Consider the following 25,445-nt stretch of genomic DNA (forward strand, 5'->3'; position numbering starts at 1 on the left):
CGACATCAATGAGGTGCAGTTTGTGCTTAAATTACACGTACATCGTGAATTATGAAAGATTTCAAAGGAGAAAGGTTGGATTGCTAAATAAAAGGTTGGATCTTATGCAACATTAATAAGTGGAGTGATTTAAAACTGAAATCACCATGACAACAGACCTGATAGTCGAGTGTTTTAAACTTTCATCATCTTAACTAGAAAGGACGGCCAAAATATTAATAATATTAATAATATTAATCGAACAACTTTTCAACTCTTCATTCATAAATTAACGAATGTTTCTCTTCAATAATGTCAGTAAATGAAATTAGGTTTTTCTAATGTTCCCTCTTCTTTCTTTCTTTCTTTCCGAGGAAATCCTTCTTCTCATGTGTGAACAATCACCAATTTTTCCACAAAAGTTTAGGTTTATGCTGCATTCGATTGCACTCGGAACTCGGATAAATCCGACAGAACGAATCAAAAAAGTGCAATAAAACGGCCCTTCGCCTCAACTTTTACTTTTATTTGCCGTCTAATTTAGCGTGTGTTACTAAGAGTGCAGAATAAGAATATGTAGTGTACTTTGTTCATTTGTAATGATACCGCATAATATGCACTCTCTACAGTCTATGGTTCTATGAAGCATGCAGGATTCACCCCGCTGGTGCATTCAAGTCTTACTTAAAGTGTAGGACGTCTCTCTCTCTCTTACCCAGAGGTTATATATTTCCCCAACAGGCAATTTTGCTCCTTGAAAAATCTAAAAACAAACACCAGCTTGCTGTGGCCGGCCATGTTTTCCAAGCTTACTGAATAAAACGCATTTACCTCCGAGGTCGGAACTAACGACTCTGATCTTTCCAGGTTCCGAGTGCAATCGAACGCAACAATTAGTCCCATGATAGATTTCCTCAGCTGTAAAAACAGGCCAATCGTCCTAAAGGTGGCGCTATACAGTTCAAACTTAAACATATTTGGAAATTCACAACAAATCAACCTTTTTTACGACAAATGTGCCACTTTCACCAAAATGTAGCCCCAACAATGAAGAGCTTTTTGCACATCTTCAGACTGTTCCACACAAACCTACAGTGCATCAAAATGTTTGACTTTTAATGGTAATGTACAAATTCTGAAAGGCTTTGGAGTCATTTTAAAGTTCACTCTCATCCTAATCAATGCAAAAATGGCATTTTTAATGTCAGTATTTCACTTATGGAGCCAATATATCATTACTAAATATAATAGAATATAATCATCAATCAGTCATCGATTCACATCCATGTGTTTTTATTTGATTCTTAAACACACAAAGAAACTCCGTGTGCGTGTGCGTGCGTGTGTGTGTGTGTGCGTGTGTGTGTGTGTGTACAGGTCGACTCAGATAAAGACGTACTCGTGGGATAACGCGCAGGTGGTTCTGGCAGGGAACAAGTGTGACATGGAGGAGGAGAGGGTGGTGTCTGTGGACAGTGGTCGTCTGCTGGCTGAACAGTTGGGTACGTCCACGATATCAATCAATCAATCAATAAAATACTAATGTAACACACTGTGTGATGTGGGTCTAACCATCAGGGTTGTGCATCTGCTTTAACCTCATATTATCCTCATAAATATCATTAACACACACACATTGTTGAGTCAGACACTTTGTTTATTTGATGAATCCATAAATAAGTCATTGATGATGAAACGTTTAATTTAGGATTCATTTATCTTGAATAGTTTTCATCCAAATCTTCTCATATTTACTGACAACATTAATGATTACAAGAGTATGAACACTATTGGTTGTGGTGATGATATGACCTTTGACCTTTCCATACAGCGCCACCATCAGGTCAAACTTACAGTTTTACACTTAGTGGATATTGAAAATGTTTTATTTTTTTTATTTACTTATTTTCAAAACTCTTCCCTCCACAGGACAGGAAATATCAGTTGTACTTTGTCATGTATCAAAAGTATCAACTCTGCACCTGTAGGTGTGGGGGTGTGAGGTCACACACGGCTAAAACAGCTCAAATAGGAGGGTTATTGGCACCTACTCTAATGGATGTATGGAAATGGTTAAACTGGCCTCTAAAAAGATGTTTTTAAACTGTCTTTAGTTCAAATCAGGGCTTTTCAAAGTGTGGGAGAGTGAATCAGGAGCACATGTGTACATGTGTAAATGTATAAAACAAACACACATTCCTCTAAACAGTGACTGACAAAACACGACTCACACCACAAAGGAAACCTAAAGACTGATGATGATTACAAGTGATTACAGGTGTGCTACACACACACACACACACACACACGCACACGCACACACACCCACAGTTCACTGATCTTCCTATAAGACACAAATCTCACATAATCAAACAAGATCTAAACAGAAATCTTAATTCTACATTCAAAGCACTCCAATCTCTGGATTTTCCGACCTCCTACTTGAAAAAGTGACTTGAACGCCATCAGATGTCGGAGCTCCTACTCTATAGTCAGGAAAAAATCGAATCTTATATAATTTTGCCATGTTGGAAATATTTCCACGCGCTGTTGCTGAACTCAGAATTTTAAACTCGGAAACGCAGAGTTCCGAGTTCCCTTGAACGCAGCATTTTGTGTTTCTTATTAAGATGCTTCCTGATTTGAGAATAAAGAATAAATAAAAAATACAAATTTAAATACATTTTAACAGTATTTACAGTATTTTCTTTTAATTTCCATTATTACTTGACATTTTAGGCGACCCCACATGGGGTCACGACCCCAAGGTTGAAAAACCCTGGATTAAAGCAACGTTTTGGCCTTTTCTGAGTCTCATCTCGTTCTTCTTCATCCGAAGGTTTCGAGTTCTTCGAGACGAGCGCCAAGGACAACATCAACGTGAAGCAGACCTTTGAACGCCTCGTCGACCTCATCTGCGACAAAATGTCCGACAGCATGGACGGCGACCCGGCCGCCACCACGGGGGCCCCCACCGCCAAGCTGACGGACAGTGCCCCGCCCCTTCAGCAGCCATCCTGTAACTGTTAGTGACTGGTGGTGGTTGTTTTCCTTCAGTATTATCAGTCCTAATAGAGCTGCTCTCTCTGGTCCACGTAGTAGAGGAGTACAGATAGGAAATATTCATGTGATACGTCTTAACTTTACCGCCTACTAACGGGAGTGAATAACCAGGAAAACACAAGATTCCACAGGAAATCTACGACTACGACAGATCTCTCATATTAAGAACATTACAAGCAGAGATGTTCGATATTAGCTTTTTGCCGATATTTTAAACACCAACATTTTGATCCTCAGTCTTCATCCAGATTAATAATCCAAACATTTGTACAAAAAAGGGAACAAAGATCTATATTACCGTGAAAAATCACTTTCTACCAACTTGAAACACTTACAGAAGTTGCTTTGGCCGCAGTTGAAGTTTAACAAGACATTTCTAGAAGGTGTGACCACCTCATGGCAAGGAGTAGTACTTCCTGTTTTGACAGGAAATGACCTATATTTGAAAAGTTAGGTCAGGAAACCCAAACAATATTCCTTTTCCACCACTAGCTGGCGCCATAAACACAACACGTCACCTGAGTTTGGTTACTTTAACTTTGGTTTGATGATAATTGGCATTTATTTGTATTCATAAATGCAGATATTAAAAAAATAAATAAATAAATTAAGCCATGATTTGTGACATTTCTGTTCCGATTTATTTTGGTTTTAGTTCATTTGTGTTTTGATCAGTTTTTGTTTTATTGTCTGATTTGTTAATGTGAATAACAATCTGTCTTTTTTAAACTGATTTATTTACCTTAAATTCATTAATTCACAATATTGCCAATTTCAATCTCTAGCTTTTGAGTTAGCCTGTAAATTTGGATTGAAGTGAAGCGTCTGGTTGTATATATTAAAATGTATTGACGACTATAATACAAAAATCAGTACCTGACACAATTGTGCCCCTAGGGGGAGCTGTTACCCTACGATGAAGTACTTGTCTTACGGTGGTTTTTCCTTTTTGTCTTTTGCAATCAACAGTTAAACACGTCACATATTTACATACTGTAAATACTATTAAAATATTTAAAAACCTCTTACGGTTGTTTACATTTAAAATATTACAGCAAAAGCTCTGTGGTATTTTAATCTTTTCTTTATTTGTCTCTATTCTTTTCCCCTCCTTTATTTTATTTTATTTTATTTTCCGTCGTAAAAAATTTAAGAGTGAAGGAAGTGACGTAGTCGACGCGCATGCATTGAACCGATCGCGTTTTCGGTACGTATGGTGTTATTGCACCAACTGGTGGTGGAAATTAATATTGTTTGGGCTTTCCTAATCCTGACCTTTCAATACGGCTCATTTCCTGTCAAAACAGGAAGTACCAGAACGTAGTGACAATCGTAAATGAAGTCAATTCTGCGACACAAAAATTGAGGCAGAGCAGCGCGATTTGGATTTCTGTGGAGCATGTGACGCTTTTTATGGCGAGTGTCGACCGATAATATCGGTGGATCGATAATATCGAACATCTCTAGTTACGACTTATTATAAGACTGGAATAAATTAGATATACTGTACAGATAAACATTAAGATTCTAAGCAGTGTACTGTATAAATCTTATGTTTCGTGTCTTTCACTTCAGTAACAGGATATAGAATATTTTTCTTTTTTATTTGAGTAACGAATGTGCGAGTGTCGTGTGGCTCTGCGTTAGCGTTAGCGCTCGGATACAAACCACTGCGACATTGCCATAGACTTTGCCATTATTCAAGAATCATCTACCTTGGAAAAAAAGTGGCCTTTTTAGCATCTCCAACATGGCCTGCGTACGTTAGCCCCCCCATACTCCCCCATCCTTCCTGCCGAGCTTCTGCCCAGAATGATGTCGTATAAATGTGACGCTATTCCTCCTTTTAGTGTACGTGTGTGTGCGTGTGAGTGCGTGTGTGTGTGTGTGTGTGTGTGATGTCCCTGATAGCCTAAAAAACACCACCCTTTACCGTTGGATGCAATAAGCATGCTGCCAAACACACATTATTAGTGATTTCACGCGGATGTAAGAAAAAAAAGCCTTACCCCAAAAACCTAACGTTCCTTAGGTGATTCAGCAAATTATTAAACAGCACAGTGTAAGATATACAATTATTGATCAGCTCTGGCATGGAATAAACAGCCATAATTAATATGAATAGAAATATATACAGTGGTAGAACAAAACCTGAGTCGACTGGAGACGATTATTATTATTATTCATCAGATGAAGACGTAATGTTGGCCTCACAGATCAATAAATCTGTCATTTCTTGTGTTTCTTCTTCAGTAAAGGACAGTGATTGTTTGACTATTTTTGTTCTAGTTTGTTCCAAATATTTCCTGTAATGTCACCTTATTCCGCCAAATATTCAATTCCCGTCTGATGTGGATCTTTTTGTGTAAACTCTGAAACAAACGTCCACAAATGTTGTTTTTATGCAACTTTTTTGGGGCAAACACAAGAAATCACAGTAAGATTGAAATAAAAACTTTACTATGCATCTGTGGTTCTCAACCTTGGGGTCAGGACCCCATTTTCTGAACAATTTGAGCCCATTTTTGCTTATTTTTACCCTTTTTCTGCAACTACACCAAACTTGCCATATTTTAACCTATTTTCATCACTTTTTTTTGCCATATTTTTGCTCCCTTTAATGTATTTTTGCTATATTACTCCCATTTCTAGCACTTCTACATCACATTTAAATTATTTTTTGCACATTTTTTTCACTTTCAAGACATGTTCAGCACTTATAAACCCTTTCCACCTAATGTCACATATGTTGACCCATTATTGTCACTTTTAACCTCTTTTCATTTATTTAATGATTATTTTTGCCAATTTAACCACATTCACTATTTTTCATGCCCATTATTTACCAGTTTAAAGTTAACCAATTGTTCCTGTCCATTTCCTCTCATTTGCAACTTTTAACAAATTTCTTCTGCCAACCTTCTACCATTTCCACCATTTTTGGTCACTTTTAAGCCATTTTATTTGTGATTAAAACAAGAATTTACATCATTAAGATGATTATATACTATGGCACAAATAATTGTAAACTACAGGGCTCCACATCCCACAATGCAATGCACCAATATAGTGTTTACAATGGAGATCAAAACAAACAAAATTTGAGCTACAATTTTAATACTTGACTTTTTTTTTTTTCAAGCAAATTATCTTGAATTTATTGATCCATGAGGCCTACACTTAATTTTTAAAATGATCTTATCCAGTCTTTTTTTTGTTTAAAATCACATTGAAACTTTCATAATAATAAATGTCCAGTAATTTCAACATGAGGCTACTTCTGCTGGCTGTGCTGTCGTCACTATAGATACATAATCTACGTATATACGTCGTGTAAATGCTCACTTTTTAAAATTAGAAATTCCAGTTTGGCAATAAAAAAACAATAATTAAAAAAAAGAGATATGTGCCAAAATAATGCAATTATTTTATTGTTGTCGATGTTCTCGTTGTTGTTTGTTGCAATGTTGAATTTAAGTAAAAAATAATCTTCACACAGTTGCATGAAGTCAGTGGTGTAGATTTCTGCTTTAAGATACTGTATATAACCCAGTGTGTGTGTGTGTGTGTGTGTGTGTGTGTGTGTTGCAGACTTAGGAGCATTGTCATGGCTTTAGCTGTGAGGTGCGATGGGCCAACAAGTGCAATATTTGATGAAATAATAAATCCCTGTACAGTTTGTCCTCCCTATGCTGTGTGTGTGTGTGTGTGTGTGTGTGTGTGTGTGTGTGTGTGTGTGTGTGTGTGTGTGTGTGTGTGTGTGTGTGTGTGTGTGTGAGCTTCTGCAGTGTGTGTGTGTGTGTGTTCCTGCCATAACGAAGAGATAAATGACATAATACAGTGTACTGTTAATGTGTACCTTACCTTTTGTACAGATGTATTCCCACTAACTGTAATTAAGTGAAGTTGTTATTTCATTCTGATGTAAATCCAAGAAGAAGAAAAACTAGTGTATGTGTGTGTATTCATCATGTGTGTGCGTGTGTGTGTGAAACTATTTGATGCCGATAGCCATGAGAACTATTACTGTAATAACCTTGTGTCCAGATCCATGTCAAGTTAGATCACTACGTCTTTACATATAACTGGAAATATTTATTTCTTGGAGTGAAAGCCAAGCAAGAGATAATAGATATGTTTTTAAAATTAAAGAATTACAAAAAATAAAAAATCAACTTTACGGTGACTGTGTGTGTGTGTCAATATCTGTAAGTCGTCAAGATGGAAAACTAGTTCAGATCTACTAGTACTTACATTTAAAGTACATGTACGGTACTCAGTTTGGGTTTACTAGTGCATGAGTAGACTTTACTAGTGAAGCAAAAGGTAAGCTAGTTAGCATCATATGCTAATGAGGGCTAAATTCAGGCTTGCCATTGGCTGTTGAGAATATTCCAACCAATCACATTAGGTTTACAGGTATTACTAGTGAATTTTGTGGCTTTACTAGTTCTACTAGTATTACTACTAGACTAAAAACAAGTTCTGATGAACTACGGCCAGGCCAGCGGAACATCTGGCCTGGCTGCAAGTACGACGTTCCCGAGAATTCTGTCGGTTGCACCGAGTAAAAAAGAGATCTGCTCATAGAATATCCATGTCAGATTACAGCCTGATTCAACAAGCATTAGCGGAGGAGTAGTCATTTGAAAAATGGGGCCCCCTGGAACCCCTATGGCACATATGGAGTAATAGGCCCCATTCTTATGTTGGTATGTGTCAATGATTCGATACCACCAACTGTAACAGTATTTGATTCACAAATAAATGAGAAAACAACTTTAATAGAAATTGCCAAAAAAAGGGAATCGCATCGTGCAAGGCATAATCATAATCTACGTTGGCCCCCGTGATATGTACAGTGTAATGGGCCCCATTAATATGTTGGTATGTGCCAATGATTTGGTGCTACCAACCGTCGTAATATTTGACTCTCAAGTAAATAAGAAATCGACTTTTGTTTTTTCTTTTTGCTTTTGGGGCCTCGAATCAAAAATCAGGCTCAGAGCGTCAATGAGTTCACGTCTATAGATTATAGCTACCACATGTTAGCCTGATCCATTCACTAATAACAGAGAAGAAGAAGAAGAAGAAGAAGAAGAAGAAGAAGAAGAAGAAGAAGAAGAAGAAGAAGAAGAAGAAGAAGAAGAAGAAGAAGAAGAAGAAGAAGAAGAAGAAGTGAGTGGCGTTTTGAGTCCGTATCCTGGACTAATAAAAGATGGAATTTGCTGGTTTAAAAACCCTGTTTTAATAGTGAAGGTGTACTGTTTTTTTTTTTTTTTTTTTAAAAAACTTTTATTCAAGCAAGGGAGCAACTTCAATACTTTTACTTTTACTAGAGTTTTTTTTTTTATTCAAGTATCTATACTTTTACTTAACTACTGAATACTAGTACTTTTGCCACCTCTGGTTGAGTAGACTTTACTATTAAAGCAAATTAATCTACTATTAGACAATTTTGTGTTACAGGTAGTACTAGTAGACTTAAAATGTGTTACTAGTAACATTAAAAGCTTTATTAGTATTACTAGTAACACAACATTGTTTACTAGTACACTTAAAATATCTCAATAGTCGTACTAATAGAATGTTTTAGTCCACTTGTGCTATTATTTAAGCTAAAAGATTCTCTTGTAGACCTAATGTAAATGAAGGAGGAGGGATTAGAACCAAATCGAGGACACTGATTGGTTGGAATACTTTCAAAAGCCAATAGCGAGCCGCTCTGGTAAGCCTGAATTTACTTTCCCCGCCCCCTTGTTAGCATACGATGCTAACATTTTGCTTCACTAATAAAGTGCACTTCGTAGTAGTTAACTAATATTGAGTTAATGTATTCAAACTATAATAACTAGTAGAGGTTATCTATGGTTTACATCACCTCCAGGAGTCACTCAGATGACGTAAGAAGCTGCTGTTATGGTCATAGTTCGGTTATGATGACGTCATCGGTTTAGCTCACTTCCGCCCTCTAGTGTCATTGTTTCAGACCTGCACCTACAGGAGGAGGGACGAGGAAGGTGATTTTTACAGGTACGTTTTTATTAAAAGTCTGCTTTATATATTTTATTTAAGAACACATATATTTTAGGATTTTATTACAGGGTTGGATTCAGTTTTTCTTTTCATTTTTTGAGTTTTGTTAACTTATGTTTGGTTTGAAAATAAAATTAAATAAAGTATAGAAAACATGTTTGTATACACACATTTAAAAACAAAGTTATTAGTTGTAAATATCTTTAAAAAAAAAAAAAATTGCATCCGATTTAAACCTGGAGTCAAAGTTCCTCAAATACATATATTTGTAAAACTCTATTTTATTTTGGCAAGATTTTTAATCACATTTAAAAACAAAATAATGCTTTCCTATTTTCTAAATTTGTTAAAAATATTTCTTTTTTTAAATGAAATAAATTGTGTCTAATCTATCTTTTTTTGCGTGACCTCTGAATTATTTTGACAACGTTGTTGTCATTTGTTGAATTAAAAACAAGTAAATATTTAAGCTGTCGATGTCACCAGTCTCTTCGCACGATAACAAAACGGTCAATTTAATTTATTGTTTTAAAACAATGTCACAGTCACGTGTCACTGATGTGCAAATCATAGCTTTTTAAGGTAGTTACCCAGTATCGCCGCTAAGCGCCGCCAAAAGCATCCATAGCTGTAGAAACTCCTTCTGAAGATGGTGTGACGTAATCAAATCTTGTTTTTTTTATTAGATGGAAATGGAGAAAAAACCAATTTATATAAATTTTAAACCTTTAATAAGATTTTAATCACGTTCTGAAAATAAAAAAACATGAAGAGAGCCGTGATTAGGCAGAATCAACCCATGCTTTTATTTAATCTGTTGCATATAAAAACGTTTTTTCATTCTTTTTCTCATTTTTTTTGTTTTTTTTTACACAAAGTTCTCTGATCTACAGTGCTATCCAATAGACTGCAATTAACAAGGTAAATCCATTAAAATAACATTTGAGTTATCCAGACAAGTTGGCATTCTAAAGACATTATTTATAATAACCCAAAAAAATAAGAGTCCATGAAGGACCGTCGCTTTTTAAGTTACAGTTTGTGTTTTCCTCTCATACCATAAAAAAATAGAACATACACAGAGAAAAAGAACCCACTATTTCCATTGGTCCAGGGCTGTTTAGAATCTACAGTATGTGTGTCAAAATAAGAGTCCCTAACATGCAAAGTCAGAAAAAAGATGTCCTCAGTGGTTTTTGGATATTGCAGAAGTCGCCGTGTGTTCTGAGCATAGATAGAAGATAGAAAGCGACGCATCGTCAGTGTTTCAGCCGGAATTAATGCAGCAGTGGCTGAACATTGGGATGCGTCTCCGAGCCTCTGTGCTTTGTAGGGAAAAATAATCAACCATCACATCTATGTTACTGCGTCCGTCACTGTAATAATTGCACGTCTACGTCTACAGCAGGTAACGGCTCCTATAGGAGCCACTCAGCTCACGCAGTACAGGGGTTCTCAACCTTTTTTAGCCCCAGCGACCCGCCAAAATAAAGGTTCCAGACACAGACATGAACATTGAAGAACAGTCATGTGGAGACAGGACCATCTATAAGGGGGAATAAAGGGGAGAGATTTTTGGGGTCCATCCATAAAGTCAGTAAAATGATGGTCCATTGTTCTATGAATCTGTGATAACCACATTTATTTATTCATCTGAATAATATCCACTGTTATCCAGGAACGTTTATTATTATTATAGTCATCTTAAAGATGGAAATATTTGTTTTAATCAGAAATAAAATGGGTTCAAAGTGACCGAAAATTGTGTAAAACAAGGTGAAATGGGATTTAAAAAAAAACACAGAAAATGGATAAAAGTTGCAAATTGTAAGTGATGGAATTTAAAAATGTTTGGAAAATTAGTTCAAACTGGCAAATAATGGCATGAAAAATTGTGATTTTAGTAAATTGGAAAAAAATAATCATGAAATATGGTGAAAATAGGTTTAAAGTAACAATAATGGGTCAACATATGTTACATTAGGTGGAAAAGAGGTGGAAAGGGTTAATAAATGCTGAACATGTCTAGAAAGTGGAAAAAATGAGCAGAAAACTCATTGAAATGTGATGTAGAAGTGTCAGAAATGTAACAAAAATATATAAAAGGAGCAAAAATATGGCAAGAAAAAGTGATGAAAATAAGTTAAAATGTGAAAAGTTTGGTGTAGTTGCAGAAAAAGGGTAAAAATAAGAAAAATGGGATCATATTTAGTTTCTTGAAGGCATCTGGCGACCCACCTCCCAGTGTCTCGTGACCCCAAGGTTGAGAACCGCTGACATAGTGAATCTACTACAGCAGTGTTCGTCGCCAGTGTTTTAGTGACTTTTTGTTTGAACAAGGCATTGATTCTTGACTCTCGTTAAATAAATCCCACCGAGTCGATCCCGATGCAGCAAAACAGACGTAGAGGAGCGTCTTTTCAAAATAAAGGCTGAAGTAAATAAATGACATGTTGGATTTTAAGGCACAGCCCATGGGCCAAGGAACAGTTTCCTGCTTAGAAAACAATTTGGCTCCCCCCCTCCCTCTCTTCACTGAGCTGCTCCTCAGGTGTTCCTCCCAAGTTAATCAATAATTATTCTCTCAAACAAGAGGGTCGAAATACATCCACGCCATCACCAAAAGGGATGATAAAGAATCAACCATTTACAGCAAACTGCGTTATGATAGTAAGAACATTAATTATATATCATTTACAGCACGATAAATATAGTTTTGTAAACAGCCACGGAAAACCAGAAAAGTCTTATTACAGGTAAGGGCATCAGGTGAGGATGATGCAAAACAAACATTGGCACCAATCAAAGTATAAATAATAATAATAAAAACAAATTTAAATAGTAACACCACATTAAAAAAATAAAAAAAGAAGAAGCAGTGTGCAGGATTTCAAGTGTTTTTTTTTTTTGTTTTTTTTTTTAGCCTTCAGAATAAAAGTCGGTTTGTTTATATGTTTTGTATATATACACATGAGGAAAGAATGTGAAGGAAAAGCCTGTTGTGTGGTCGATGCTTCAGTGAAATACTTCCTGTATCACCTTATTATTGCAAACTAATGACATAGAAAAGGAGTGATAATAAAAACAAAACTAAATAGTGTAAAAAAATAAAGGATGATGATGTTTAAACCAGTGTTAAACTGAGTGAGTAACTATAATAATAAGTTATGGCTGCGATACGATTAACATTTTAGGATATCCTCAGGGCCAGATTAAAATAAAAAATAAATCGGAATATTTTGAGATTAAAGTCGTAATATTTCAAGAATAAAGTCGTAATTTTATGAGAATAAAGTCATAATTTGATGAAAATTAAGTCGGATTTTTATAAAATCATAATGTTATCAGATCAAAGTTGTATTATTTCGAGACTAAAGTCGTATTTTTATAAAATTGTAATTTATGTGATCAAAGTCATAATATTTTGAGATTAATGTAATAATATAATGAGAATAAAGTCGTAATTTTATGAGAATAAAGACGTAATTTTATGAGAATAAAGTTGTAATTTTATGAAAATAGTCGTATCTTGATAAAATTGTAATATTTCAAGATTAAAGTAATAACATTTCAAGAATAAAGTCATAGTTTGATGAGAATTAAGTCATATTTTTAAAAAAAATCGTAATTTTATGAGATCAAAGTCATAATATTTTGAGATTATTGTAATAATATTATGAGAAAAAAGTCTATAGTTTGATGAGAATTAAGTCGTATCTTGATAAAATTGTAATTTTTTGTAATTTTATATAGTTCTCAGACTTGACGTAAAACACGACATGGCGTTTTATTTTGACGGAACTGGAAGTGCACATGACGAAATAAGTTGAAAAGCTGTTCTTTCCATTTATTTAAAAAAAGTTAAGATATTATCAACATATTGTTTGATTAATGAATACATAGTTAAATTAAACATTGATAATATATATTAACCTTTAAATAAGAATAAATAGAAAATAACAGCTTTCAACTTTACTCTCGAATCCAAAGCGTCGTGCATTTCCTGGTTTTTTCAAAACAAAACGTCATTTCGTGTTTCATGGCCTGAGGCAGTTTTATTGTTTAGTCTGATGACTTTTATTTTGAAGCCTGAGATGGTTTTATCTGACATATTACCGAGGTTTTCCTGATATCTGATACTTTATTCTGAAACCTGAGGAAGTCCTAAAATTAAAATGATTACTACAGTGTGTGTGTGACTACACAGTGGAGCTGATTGTCTTGTAAAAAACGTCACGTGACTGAAACTCAACGTCAATGTGACGGAAAACAAACCAAAAACCAAAACAAACCAAGTAACAAAAGGCAGACGAGGTGTGCAGCAAAGAATAGAGAAACAAACATGGAAACATCCAATCAGGCGTCTAGAAAAAGGTGCATTTTGTATCGACTACAAAGCATTGCATTGTGTTCAAAAAGAACTGCAGGCAACGTCAAGGAAAGTTTAAAGGCTTCATCGGGAGGATTTCAGTGAAAGTGAAAGCGTCACACGTGTTGAGCTTCCATCTCAGTGAAAACACGCCTTAAATAACCAAAAAAAAAGCCAAGCTAAATGCTTTTAGGAGCATCACAACGCTCCACCTGTCACGCTTTTACACTGAAAAGAACCAGGAAGAGGCGCCATTTTTTATTGGATTCATAAAAACAGCAGCTAAAGGTTGAATTACCTCCAATAAGGAGACAATAATAATCTCATTTATTTGTTTGTTGGATTACGTCTAAAGTTCTGAACGGATAATGCCAAATTTTAACCAAATATAGACCTTAAGAAATGGAAGATTCCATTAAACTTTGGAGGAAATTCAGATTAATAAACTACGGAAGAGGATTATATTAGGGCCACTGAAAAAAAAAAACAAGTCCAATATGTTCTTATGATTATCAATGTTCTGAGAGAAACAAGTCAGAATTCTGACTTTTTTCTCAGTATTGAGACTTTTTGCCTTAGAATTCTGACTTTAATCTAAGAATTCAAACTTTTTTTCTGCAGAATTCTGGATTTAATCTCAGAATTCTTAATTTTTTCCTCATAATTCTAACTTTTTTCTCAAAATTCTATGATTAATCTCAGAATTCTGATTTTTTTCTCTCAGAATTTTGACTTTTTTTTGAAGAATTATAAGAAAAAAGTTAGAGTTTAATGAGTTCAATTTGTGACAAATTCAATAAAACGCCACTTGCAGAATTGTAAAGTTCTATTTCCAAATAAATTTGTTATAACATTGTTTATTTAAAGTGTAATTACTCCCAATTTCTACTTAATTTCAATGAATAATTCCCATTAAAAGATCTATATTTTGAATATTGCCAAAATTCCTGAGCTTAAGTTCCTGCAGAATTTTGCCAGATATTTTACTGACATATACACAACTACATTAATTGGTCATTTACAATGTTTTCTCAGCAGTGTTTACTTTCCCCGGCCGATTTGGATGCTCTAAAGGGCCGGATTTGGCCCCCGTGCCTTGAGTTTGACACATGTACTTTAGTTGAGCAAGTAAAATAATAAATTAACCTAATTAATAACCCTAAACTCTCACCTGGTTCCTTTCAGTACAAAAGTTCCATTGGAGAGATTTTTTTTCTTCTTCCCATTAATTTACAAAAATGTTCTCACGTGATCATTTTCAACAAAAACAAAGCCAATGTTTGCAAAAGTAACGTCTAGAAAAAGATGTAAATCTAAAGCTTCCGTACAGTACGATAGAAAATGAGAGGTCTGGGTCAGCGGTTTGTAAGGAAGACTTCCACGTGTGTCGGATTCTCTCTGCGACGTGTGCGTCTTTGTACGGAACACACGCCGTTTCTTTTACCTGTCACCGTGAGAGCGCGAGGACACGCCCCCCGGTGGGTGGAGCCGCCACCGACGGAGAGAGCCGCGTTGTGCCGCGTGATGAACGGGGGTGGGGACAGAGCGACGCTCCGCCCCCTCCGTAACCATGGGAATGCAGAGGAGTTTTTTTTCCTGAGTGCAAAATAAGTTGAAGTAGTACCAGTGGTGGGCGTGTCCTAACGAAGCTGACAAAGGAGGCGGAGAGCAGCAGCGAGCGCTTCTGGAAACATAAAAAAACATCACAAATATCTATAAATAACTTTAGTCGTTACTAAGAAGAACAGTTTGTCACGGGTCCATGTACTGCTATGTGTCGGGCGACGCCCCTCGCTCCTCCTCCTCTTCCTCTGCTACCTTGTCTTCTTCTACAGTGCACGGTTGGGAGCTCGGCGTCTCCCCCTCCTCCTCCTCCTCTCCCTCCTGTTCATCTAAAGGAACCTCCGTGGACTCAGAGTCCTGCGTGCAGAGCGTTTTAGAGTCAGTGCAGCTGTTGTCCTCCTCCTCCTCCTCCTCCTCCTCCTCCTCCTCCTCCTCCTCCTCCTCTTCCTCATCCTCCTCTTCCTCGGGCTGGCTCCCACTGTCTTTTTCAGTGTCCGACTCCCCGTCCTCCTCCAGGGTGAGCTCAAACTGGAACTTGTCGCCCCCCGGGGGGCGGCTGCCGTCCTCGGGCTCGTCCAGGGCGGGGGAGGGGCTCTGTGGGATGGTGCTTTGGTACCACTCTCTGTTGTCCTCCAGCGTGTCCAGGATGTCCTGCGCGTCCGGATGCACGAGGTCGGCCCACGTCTCCCACAGAGGGTGGACGATGTAGTCGATGAATCCAACCTGCAGAGGAAACACAACGGGTTTTAAACTGTTTTATGTTTAAATACGGGACTTTATCAAAAGTGGGCGTGACCAGAAAAGGAAAGGGAACTTTCAACACTTTTATTTTAACACTTTGTATTTTGATTCTGAGTTGCTTTTAAAGGGATAAACACACAAAATACCCTCAAAAACACACAAAATGACTCAAAAACCACACGACGGACACATTTACACACAAGAAAACTAGGAAAATACACCAAAATTACTCATAACAGACACAACCACAACAAAAAAGAGACAGAAAAATATACAAAAATCACAACAACAAACAGACAGAAGCAGCACAAGTTGTTATTTTGACTGAAAAAGCTGTTAAATGATGCAAAAATCAGGCTGAATGTTTCACTCCAATAGAAAACAATGGGATGTTTACAGGCAGTGGGGCCGTGTGACATCATCAATCACGTGATTTCAAGATGGAGGAACACAGTAAAACTGTAAAGTAGTCCTATATTTAAAAGTGAATTAAATGAATATGGTTCAGAATAATGTGTTTTATTAGACATAGATCTATTAATAAGATGTTGTAGGCCAGCTTTGTAAACACAGTGGAGTATACATTTAAAGCAGACATAGTGATAAAAGGTCAAACATCTTTGTGTTTATGGTCCAGTCCGTGTGCGTTACCTGGCTCTTTTCTACGGAGGCGTTGTGTTTGTCACACATGGGGCTGATCTCCATGCCCCGCTCTCTCTCTCTGTCGCCCTGGCTGAAGAACTCCTCCATGATGCGATTCGTCCACTGTCGGTAGAGCTGTAGAGGCTTGGTGGGGTTACTCAGGTCTGCACAGTGAACCATGTTCTGGAGAACCTGAACACAAGAAACAAGAAGAAACCAGGTCTGAGAGACAGCGCCAAGGCCACGATTTCACCAGAGAACTCTTCAGATGTTTACCTGTATCCTGTCTGAGTAGTTGTCCAGCAGTAGAACACCTGAGCTGGTCACCTTCTTGGTTTCCACCATGGTTTTCAGGTCAGCCAACAGGTTCATATGTTTGGACATGTCTGTCGCTAGGACCTGGAAACAAACGAGAAAACGAAGAGTTAAAGACACGCCTTAAACGTAATAAAACGTGTCGGTGGTTAAACTCACGATGTCGATGACCATCTTTCTCAGTGATTGTCTTTGTTTTTTGGTCAAGTTTTGGAAGATGTCACAGTTCTCCTCCTGCAGGAGTTTGAAGCCAACCGCCAGGTGATGATTCTCCAACACCGAGGCGTCATTGTACATCAGCGCCAGCTCCGAATCTGAAGCAAAAATAAGTAAGTACTCAATTACAAATACAGCATTTAAAAAGTAGTCCTGGGCAATATATCGTGATTCAAGAAATATTGAGCTTTCTATTTTGGTGATATAGAAACATTACAATTATTGTCTGTGTTAATATATTTTTATTTTATAGCTTATTTTGTAAGAAAATACTTCCCCTAAACAAGAACAGAACTCACTCACATGTGCTGTCCCTTGTGTAATTGGTTGTTCATGAATGTGCTTGTGTGGCATTTTGCATCAGCAAATTTAACCCAGAAGATTTTATTCAGGTAAAAATATTGAGATTAATATTATATATCGCTATTTTGAGGTAAAATATTGAGATATGAGTTTTGGTCCAGATCGCCTAGTTCTATTAAAAAAGTGAAAGTAAATGCAAAAAAGGACTCTAAAAACCACTCAACAGATGACAAATTAACATAAAAAAAGAAAAATACACAAAAAAAGGTTGTAACATACAGTAAAACAAACAACATACTGTGTGTGTGTGTGTGTGTGTCTGAGAACGTTTACACTCACTGGTGTTGATGAGGAACTGGTTTGAGACCCCTGGATGGTCCACGTCATGGATCGCACTGGCAAAGATGGCGGCGAGGATCTCCAGGTCTGTGAATACAGCCTGAAAGACGAGGAGGAGGGAATAATGTTACATCCTGTCAGAAATGTAAAGAGTACTGATACATCCTACTGAAGTACAAGTACTGGTACTTCATTGAAATTGTACTCAAGTACGTCATACATAAAATACTCAATAGTACTCAAAGTACTTCACGCCCCATGTTTATTGTTGGTAATAAATCTTGGTACGGGTCCCTTGTGTACAGTAAACTTAAAAAGAAACAATTGGAACTTAATTTATTTTCCACAAAAGCATCTGTATAAAATAAAAATGATTATTCTTTAAATAAAAAAACACCAATGAATGAAATTAAAAATCAAATAAATTCTCAAGCTCTAAGTTTAGATGCATTTATGAACCATGACTATGATGTGATACATTACATTTAATCTGATTGGTCGTAAAAAATAATAATATAGTCAGTAATGGTCGGGTGTAGAAATGTAAAAAAATACTTTACGGTACTTATTTTAAAATACTTTAAGTACGAGTAAAATTATTGATTTAGAAATATACTCAAAAAAGTACAAGGACTAATATTCTCTGTAATTCAATGTTTCATCATTGTTCTTTTTTTAATTATTATTCTGTGTATTGTAAAGTGTCTTTGGGTGGACTTTTAAATAAGACTCTACAGTTACGTGAGTACTTTTTTTTTTTTTTTTACTTGTCTGCACATGATGTCAAAGGTCAACACCACAGGAAGTGCAATCATTATGAGACAGCAATGCATGTTTTGTTATTGCAATAAAATACATTGATTTATTTTATTGCTTAATTGTGACCATCACCAGCCCTCTCTAAGGAAGGGTAATAAATCTTTTATTATAGGGAGGATATAAAAAGGGAGAGCAGTGTTACACCTAAGTGGAGGGGGAGGGGGAAGGGGAGGGGAAAGGGAGCAGGGAGGAGAGACTCAAGGCAGGAAATAGAAAAGGTGGGGAAGAATAGACTGTTTTACAGTGAGGGTGAGATGTGAGGTTGTAGAATATATTGTGCTTATTATGTTGTGAAATCCAGCCAGTATGGTGACAAGTGTGAAGCTTAGCTATAATGGTGGTGGCTGTGAACAGGGGGAATGAGTGAATGGTAATACCTAAAGCAGGTATTTGGGATTAACGTGTCTAAGGTTAAGCCCAGTATGAGTTTTATCCCACATCCCAAGGCGTGCCAGTGCATCGTAGACCAGTATATGTGCAAAAAAAAAAAAAAACGCTACTGCAAGCCCAGGAACTGCCCTGGGCCCGCAGATGCAGCCAGGCCAGCAGAAAGAGCAGAGGCCAGGGAGCCCCAGGCAACCCCCCCGTGGCCGAGCAACCCCCCAGATGCCCCCAAGATCCCAGGCCGAGAGGCAGCCACCGCCCCCACACACACATCCGAGGAAGCCCCAAGCAGCCGAGCACCCAGCGCATCCCCCCACCGACCCCAACCCCCAACCCCAAGGTCCCCCGCCAGTATCCAGCCCCCCCCACCCACCCACACCCAAGCACCCAACCCCCCGAGGGAAGGGCCCAGAGAGCCCCCCGCCCGAGACCCCAGCAGAGGAGCCAAGGCCCCCGCCCAGCAGACGGCCAGAGCCGCGCGGAACGGGCAGCCGGCAGGGTCCGGACCCCAGGCCAGAAGGACCCGGAACGGAAGCAGCACCGAGAGCAGCGCCCCCAGGGACGACAACCACGCCCATAGTCGCGGAGGGCACCAAGTTACGTGAGTACTTATAATTAACTTATAACTTATAATCTGTTGCTTTCACCTCTGCATCCTGTAAGGGCGGGGCATTGTCTCTGTGTGTGTGTGTGTGTGTGTGTGTCTCACCTCTAGGGCGGGGGTAGACAGCAGCACGTGGGTGGACTGGGTGACGTCAGCGGCGTGGATGTTGTTGTGGTATGCCACGTCGCCATGGTAATGGTCCTCTAAGGTCATCAGGTACGTTATGAAGGTGTCCAGTGGGATTTTAAACGTTTTCAACAAGTCGCGTTCCTACAACGTCAGAAAGCATCGCTTAAGAAAAAATCCTGCTTCCTAAAACTTTTATTTTGTGAAACAGGAAGTGACGCGCCTGACCTGGAAGATGGTGTACATCATGACCGTCAGCGGCCGGTTCACGGAGAATTCAGAGATTTTAAACACATTAAGGCCCCATTTATTCACATGCTCCAGCTCCTAGAAGAAGAAAATAAAACAAAGGATTAAATCATTTTAGAGCTAAAAACGCTGCGTTAGAGTTAAACAATGAACGCACTTTAGCAAGTTCCTCCTCAGTTTCAGACTTGACTCCGAATCGTGGGATGTTGGAGTTGGTGAGGCTGGAGGAGTGCTGCAGCTTCTTCACACCACTGATCTGAGACATGGGTTTGTTCTTCTTCTCTTTCTCTTTCTGCGACTGAGGCGACGGCATCTCCACCTCGTGCTGCTTGTCTGTAGAAGACAAAGAGACGCCGCCATCAGAGGAAGGAGTCTACGTGTGTGTGTGTGTGTGTGTGTGTTCACTCACCGAGGAAGGTGCTGGAGATGAACTCTGACACTTGGTTCCCTGAGCGGCTCATCTCTGACAGGTGACTCAGCTCCCTGTTCAGCATCCTTTTAAACTGAAACATGAGAAAAGACAGAAAGTGAGAAAGGAACGTCCACCAGATAAACCGTACATCTGTCTCTACGCGCATCACTTTTTTTTGTAGATGAATAAAAACAAACAACAGACATTCAAAATCAAGAGCTACATTTTTCACCATTTACTTTCAATTAATTTGCCTTCTTCAAGACACAACATTTAATATTTCAAATAATAATAATTTAGAATTAGTCAAAATTAATTATTTTAGTGGTGGGACTCAATTAAAAAAGTTAATCTAATTAATTAAATTAATTTTGATTGATTTAAATTAATGTCCTAACAATATTTGACATGAGAAGCAACGTTTTTCCGATATTAAATGTATGTTGTAAATGACTGAATCAATAAAAACCATAAATGAGCTTAAACAACTAAATAGTGATTATTATTTCTATCACTGACATAATGTGTCATATGAATAAAGAATATTATTGTTTAAAAGGCTCTGATTTAACTGCCTGCCTCTTTAAGAGGCACTCGGTTTCAGTGAGCAGTGTGCACGTGACCAGTAGTTTAGTTTGGGCAGTCGTCCAAGTACGAGCCTGATTCGGATGTTTAACTAGTTCCTGTCCTTTAAAACGTTCTTCCGAGTTGTGTGCAGTTCTTACTCCTGTTCCTGTGTGCTCCAGTTTGTCTATAGTCCATGACCAGAAAGTAAGTCACCATTTATGTTTTAAGTTCATGCTATGTTAATAAGTGTATAGGCTAACAGCTATGATGATGTCATGCTAACCCACTTATGTAACACCGTTTACCGTGTCGGAGTTCACGTTGCTGTTATAACTGCTGGGGGAAATCTGTTCAATAATATTTTTGGCCAGGAGAGGGTGCTATTACCTTGCACATTGATTCAGTTTAAATGTGGAGCTTTATTTATACAGAAGAGTGAATGTGGGTCACTTTTTTCCCCTTTGTTTTATAAATTAGAGATAATTTGGAGTAATTGAACCTTTTTTTGATGTTGATGTAACAGAATGTTACTTATATCAGCTGTTCACAGCTTTGTATTTGCTTTACATATAATTGTTTATTTTTCTCATGTTTGTTACAGACTATACAATATTAGAACTACTCCAACAACTAGCATTTAATCTGCTGTTAATGGGAATAAAATACAGCTGGAACACATCCCAGTTAAAGAGAAAGGACGTCTCATCTCTTCATTCCTGTGCCCTGATCAGCACCCCATTCAGTTTGCTGTCTTAAACCTAAAAGAACTAGACGATCAGTATTTCCTCTCTTTCAATGGTCCTTCGAGCCGGATAGACAGCACCCAGGATGGACCCCCAAGGAGAGATGGACCCTGATGTGAGACCAAAGCGGCGAACACGTCTACCTGATAGATTACAAGATTTTGAAGTCGATTATGCAGGATATAATCCAAGAGAACAGCTTCAGTGGGACTTACCATCTCCTAGCCCTGAGAGAAGAGTACACCTCGCATGGGAGGGTCCGGTCCAGATGACCCCCCTCCAGCCACCTCAGACTCGCTCCGGTAGCCGTTATGAGGGTGCTGCTCAACGCGAGATTCCTCAGCTAGCCTCTAGCCACTTCCGGAGACAATACTCTGAGATCGACGCTCAACAGGGATATTCACCTTCCTACCAAAGGACCCGGTACGAGGACTCACGCTACCCAGAGATTAGAGCTATCCAAGAGGAGAACACTAAACTGCTCCAATCACAAAAGGCTTTCCAGTCAGGTTTAAAGGAACTTCAGGAAGCCAGAAACAAGATTAAAGAGTTACTCGAGACCGCTCGCTCTTTGAGAACAGAGATAGGTGGAGTTCATAGCCCAGCCTCAGGATACTGCACCCACCAGTCTCCACTAACCAGCGCTGCACCCCCTAAAAGTCAACCTGTTCAAGCTGCAGTGGAGGAGGAGGAGGACTGGCCTGAACCCCCACCGTGGCCTGAGCCTTATGAAGACTTGCATAGAAACATGCACAACCTGAAAGTGGAGCAGCAACAACCCGATAGAAGCCAAAGCTATTACACCCTTCAACCCCCTCCTCCTCTGGCAAGGAAGCCTCAACCATTGCTACAGCCATATCCCCAGTTCATGGCCTCTGCTTCTGACCCAGAGTTACCGACCTACTCACCTGCACACCCTTCGGTTCAGCGCCCCTACCCTACGCAAACCTACCAGCAGCCTTTGATATCTGAAATAGTGTATAGAGGCCCAAAACCCACCATTCCTAAATTCATTAATCCAGATCCCAGTGAATTTACGAGGCTCCGGATCGCACTAGAGAACCTTCTCCCACATAACTCTACAGAGCTCTTTAAGTACCAAGTACTAGTGGACCACCTGAGATTAGAAGAGGCTAAGCTCATAGCTGATGCTTATCTGAACTCGCCAAACCCTTATACTGACACTATGACAGCTCTCCATGATAAATACGGCCAACCACATCAGCTTGCCCTAAGAAAGATAGCCAACGTCCTTGAAGCCCCCGAGGTCAAGCGTGGTGACATCACCGCATTCCAAAGGTTCTCTCTCCAAGTACAATCACTAGTGGGACTGCTGCAAACCTTAGGTCCAGAAGGGAATGTTGAACTGAAGTGTGGTTCACATGTAGCTCGACTTTTGAGCAAACTGCCTGCCGAACAACGTGCTGACTTCCGTCGTTACCAATTCAAGCAGCCTGGGGCTACCCACTCATTAATCGATTTATCAGAATGGCTCCGCTATGAGTCATGGTGCCAGGATTTCGACAGCCATGCCATGGGAAGAAGCACCAAACAAAGGCAGAACGTGCGAATGGATTCACGCCCTCCACGACAAACAGTGACAGTCCTGCATGGTGCTGGAGAAGCCTCAAAGACTACCCCCCTGTATCAAAGAGAGAGTTCAGCTAATAATAAAGCCAAGAGTAAAGTCTACTGTGCCTACTGTGATAGTAATGAACACTACCTGAGTCAGTGTAACAATGTTGCTAAATTGTCCAAAGACCAGCTCAGAGAGTGGATCCAGGTTAACAGACGGTGCTGGCGCTGTGCACGAACCCATCAGGCAGCCCAGTGCACGTTGAAGAAACCCTGCAACATCTGTCAGGGAAAACACCTCCTGGCCCTCCACGAGATAAACCTGAGACCAGAGAAAAGTAACGCACCAGCAAAGGAAGAGAGCTGCTTAACCAGCTCAGCCTCCGACTCGCTGTACCTCGACCGACCTGGAGCAGAGAATCGGGTCTTGTTAAAGATTGTTCCGGTGCTTGTGCATTATGGAGAGCAGACGTTAGACACCTTCGCGATCCTCGACGATGGGTCAGAAAGGACTATGCTTCTACCAGATGCAGCTAAGTCTCTAGGTATGAAGGGCATCCCTGAAGATCTTCCACTACGGACTGTCCGCCAAGATATTCAGGTGCTTAAGGGACATACTGTGTCTTTCAGCATCTCCTCAGCTGCCAATCCTCAGACAAGCTATAAGATTGATCGTGCCTTCACAGCTTGTCGCCTCAGCCTAGCTCCTCATACCTACCCTATCGACCGCCTTCAAAGGAAGTTTAAGCACCTACGTGGCATCCCTATACCTGCCTTTAGAGAAGCCAAACCTTCACTCCTTATCGGGTCTGACCATCCCCACCTCACAACTCCAGTGGAGCCCGTCAGACTTGGCCCACCTGGTGGCCCAGCAGCAGTCTGCACCAGACTTGGGTGGACCCTTCAAGGCCCTATCCAGGGCATGGGGCGGCTAACTGGCCCTGCGCAGTGTCTGTTCACCTCAACAACGCCACCACCAGATGAACTGTACAAGCACGTCGAAAGGCTATGGCAAGTAGATACAGTAACTTACAGACCAGAGAAAGAGGTTACGCGGTCTAAACAGGATCAGCAGGCTGTCGCACGTCTTAAAGCCAATACTGTTCGGGTGGAGATTGATGGTGTCCTCAGGTATGCTACACCACTAGTTCGTCACGCAGACATGCCCCTGCTTCACGCACCAAAAGAGTCAGTCATGCCACAGCTGCGTAGTACCGAAAGGCGACTCCAGAAGCGCCCCGAACAAGCAGAAGCCTATAAGAAGGAAATGCAAAAGCTTATTACTGCAGGAGTGGTGCGTGAAGTCAGTGAGGACTCCCCACCCAAAGAGGTCTGGTACATCCCCCATCACCTTGTCAGTCATAATGGAAAGAATCGCCTTGTTTTCAACTGTTCTCACACCTACCTTGGACAGAGCCTGAACCAGTACCTACTTCCTGGCCCTACCCTTGGCGCCTCCCTACTTGGAGTCCTGTTGAGGTTTCGTGAACATCCGATAGCAGTCAGTGGAGACATCAAGGGAATGTTTCACCAAGTACGTCTCTTAGCTGAAGATCGCCCCCTGCTAAGGTTCCTGTGGCGTGACTTGAAAATGAATGAGCCTCCTAAAATATTTGAGTGGCAGGTCTTACCTTTTGGCACCACGTGCAGCCCCTGCTGTGCATCTTATGCCCTACAGCTCCATGTTCTCGACCACACCCAACCTCTCGACGACCTGAGATTTTCGGTTGAGAAGTGCTTCTACGTGGATAACTGCCTACAGAGTGTGCCTACACCAAGGGAAGCCAAGATACTTGTTGACCGGCTCAGAGAGCTTCTGGCCTCTGCGGGCTTTGAGTTACGTCAGTGGGCCTGCAATGAAACCACTGCCCTGAGCCACCTGCCTCAAGAGTCCAGATCAGAAAGCCTTGACCTCTGGCTAGCACAAGATAAGTCCAACCCTCTGGAGTCAACATTGGGCCTCAGCTGGAACTGGGAACTAGACTTCTTAGGCTACAAACACCGGCCGATAACCTATGAGGCACCCACCCTGAGAAACATTTATCGAGTGCTAGCATCCCAATATGATCCATTGGGCTACCTGTTACCCTTCACCACCCGAGCAAAGCTTATTGTCCGACAGCTTTGGGACAAACAGCGTGGTTGGGATGACTGCAACTTGCCATCCGAACTCCTGCAGGCCTGGTCTGAATGGGAGGAAGAGCTTGAGTCCCTCCCTCTCCTCACCTTTCCACGTGCATATGTGCCTACAGACACCAACCTAAAGAACGCTGTCCGTGAAGTGCACATTTTTGCAGATGCTTCTGAGAAAGCCTACGGGGCCGTAGCCTACTTGAGAACAGAGGACGCCAAAGGCCGCATTCACCTCTCCTTCATTCTTGCTCGTTCCAGAGTGGCTCC

General features: G+C 39.7%; 2 protein-coding genes across 6 annotated transcripts in view; one reads left to right on the forward strand and one right to left on the reverse strand.

Moving 5' to 3' along the window:
* Positions 1 to 5,636, forward strand: part of rab3c (RAB3C, member RAS oncogene family) — a 19,329-nt gene extending 13,693 nt beyond the window's left edge. For both annotated transcript variants that reach the window (XM_028457253.1, XM_028457254.1), the window contains exons 4-5: positions 1,357 to 1,481; positions 2,819 to 5,636. In XM_028457253.1, coding sequence (XP_028313054.1) covers positions 1,357 to 1,481; positions 2,819 to 3,009 — 316 coding nt within the window. In that variant the 3' untranslated portion in view covers positions 3,010 to 5,636. The remainder of the gene's footprint in view (positions 1 to 1,356; positions 1,482 to 2,818) is intronic.
* Positions 5,637 to 12,650: 7,014 nt separating this feature from the next.
* Positions 12,651 to 25,445, reverse strand: part of pde4d (phosphodiesterase 4D, cAMP-specific) — a 237,106-nt gene continuing 224,311 nt past the window's right edge. For all 4 annotated transcript variants that reach the window (XM_028456437.1, XM_028456438.1, XM_028456439.1 and 1 more), the window contains 9 exons: positions 20,158 to 20,251; positions 19,906 to 20,081; positions 19,728 to 19,826; positions 19,479 to 19,643; positions 17,567 to 17,666; positions 16,868 to 17,022; positions 16,670 to 16,792; positions 16,403 to 16,585; positions 12,651 to 15,733 (listed from right to left, as the gene is read on the reverse strand). In XM_028456437.1, coding sequence (XP_028312238.1) covers positions 15,218 to 15,733; positions 16,403 to 16,585; positions 16,670 to 16,792; positions 16,868 to 17,022; positions 17,567 to 17,666; positions 19,479 to 19,643; positions 19,728 to 19,826; positions 19,906 to 20,081; positions 20,158 to 20,251 — 1,611 coding nt within the window. In that variant the 3' untranslated portion in view covers positions 12,651 to 15,217. The remainder of the gene's footprint in view (positions 15,734 to 16,402; positions 16,586 to 16,669; positions 16,793 to 16,867; positions 17,023 to 17,566; positions 17,667 to 19,478; positions 19,644 to 19,727; positions 19,827 to 19,905; positions 20,082 to 20,157; positions 20,252 to 25,445) is intronic.

This window comes from Gouania willdenowi, chromosome 9 (assembly GCF_900634775.1).
Source record: "Gouania willdenowi chromosome 9, fGouWil2.1, whole genome shotgun sequence".
In the NCBI taxonomy this organism is placed as follows: Eukaryota; Metazoa; Chordata; class Actinopteri; order Blenniiformes; family Gobiesocidae; genus Gouania; species Gouania willdenowi.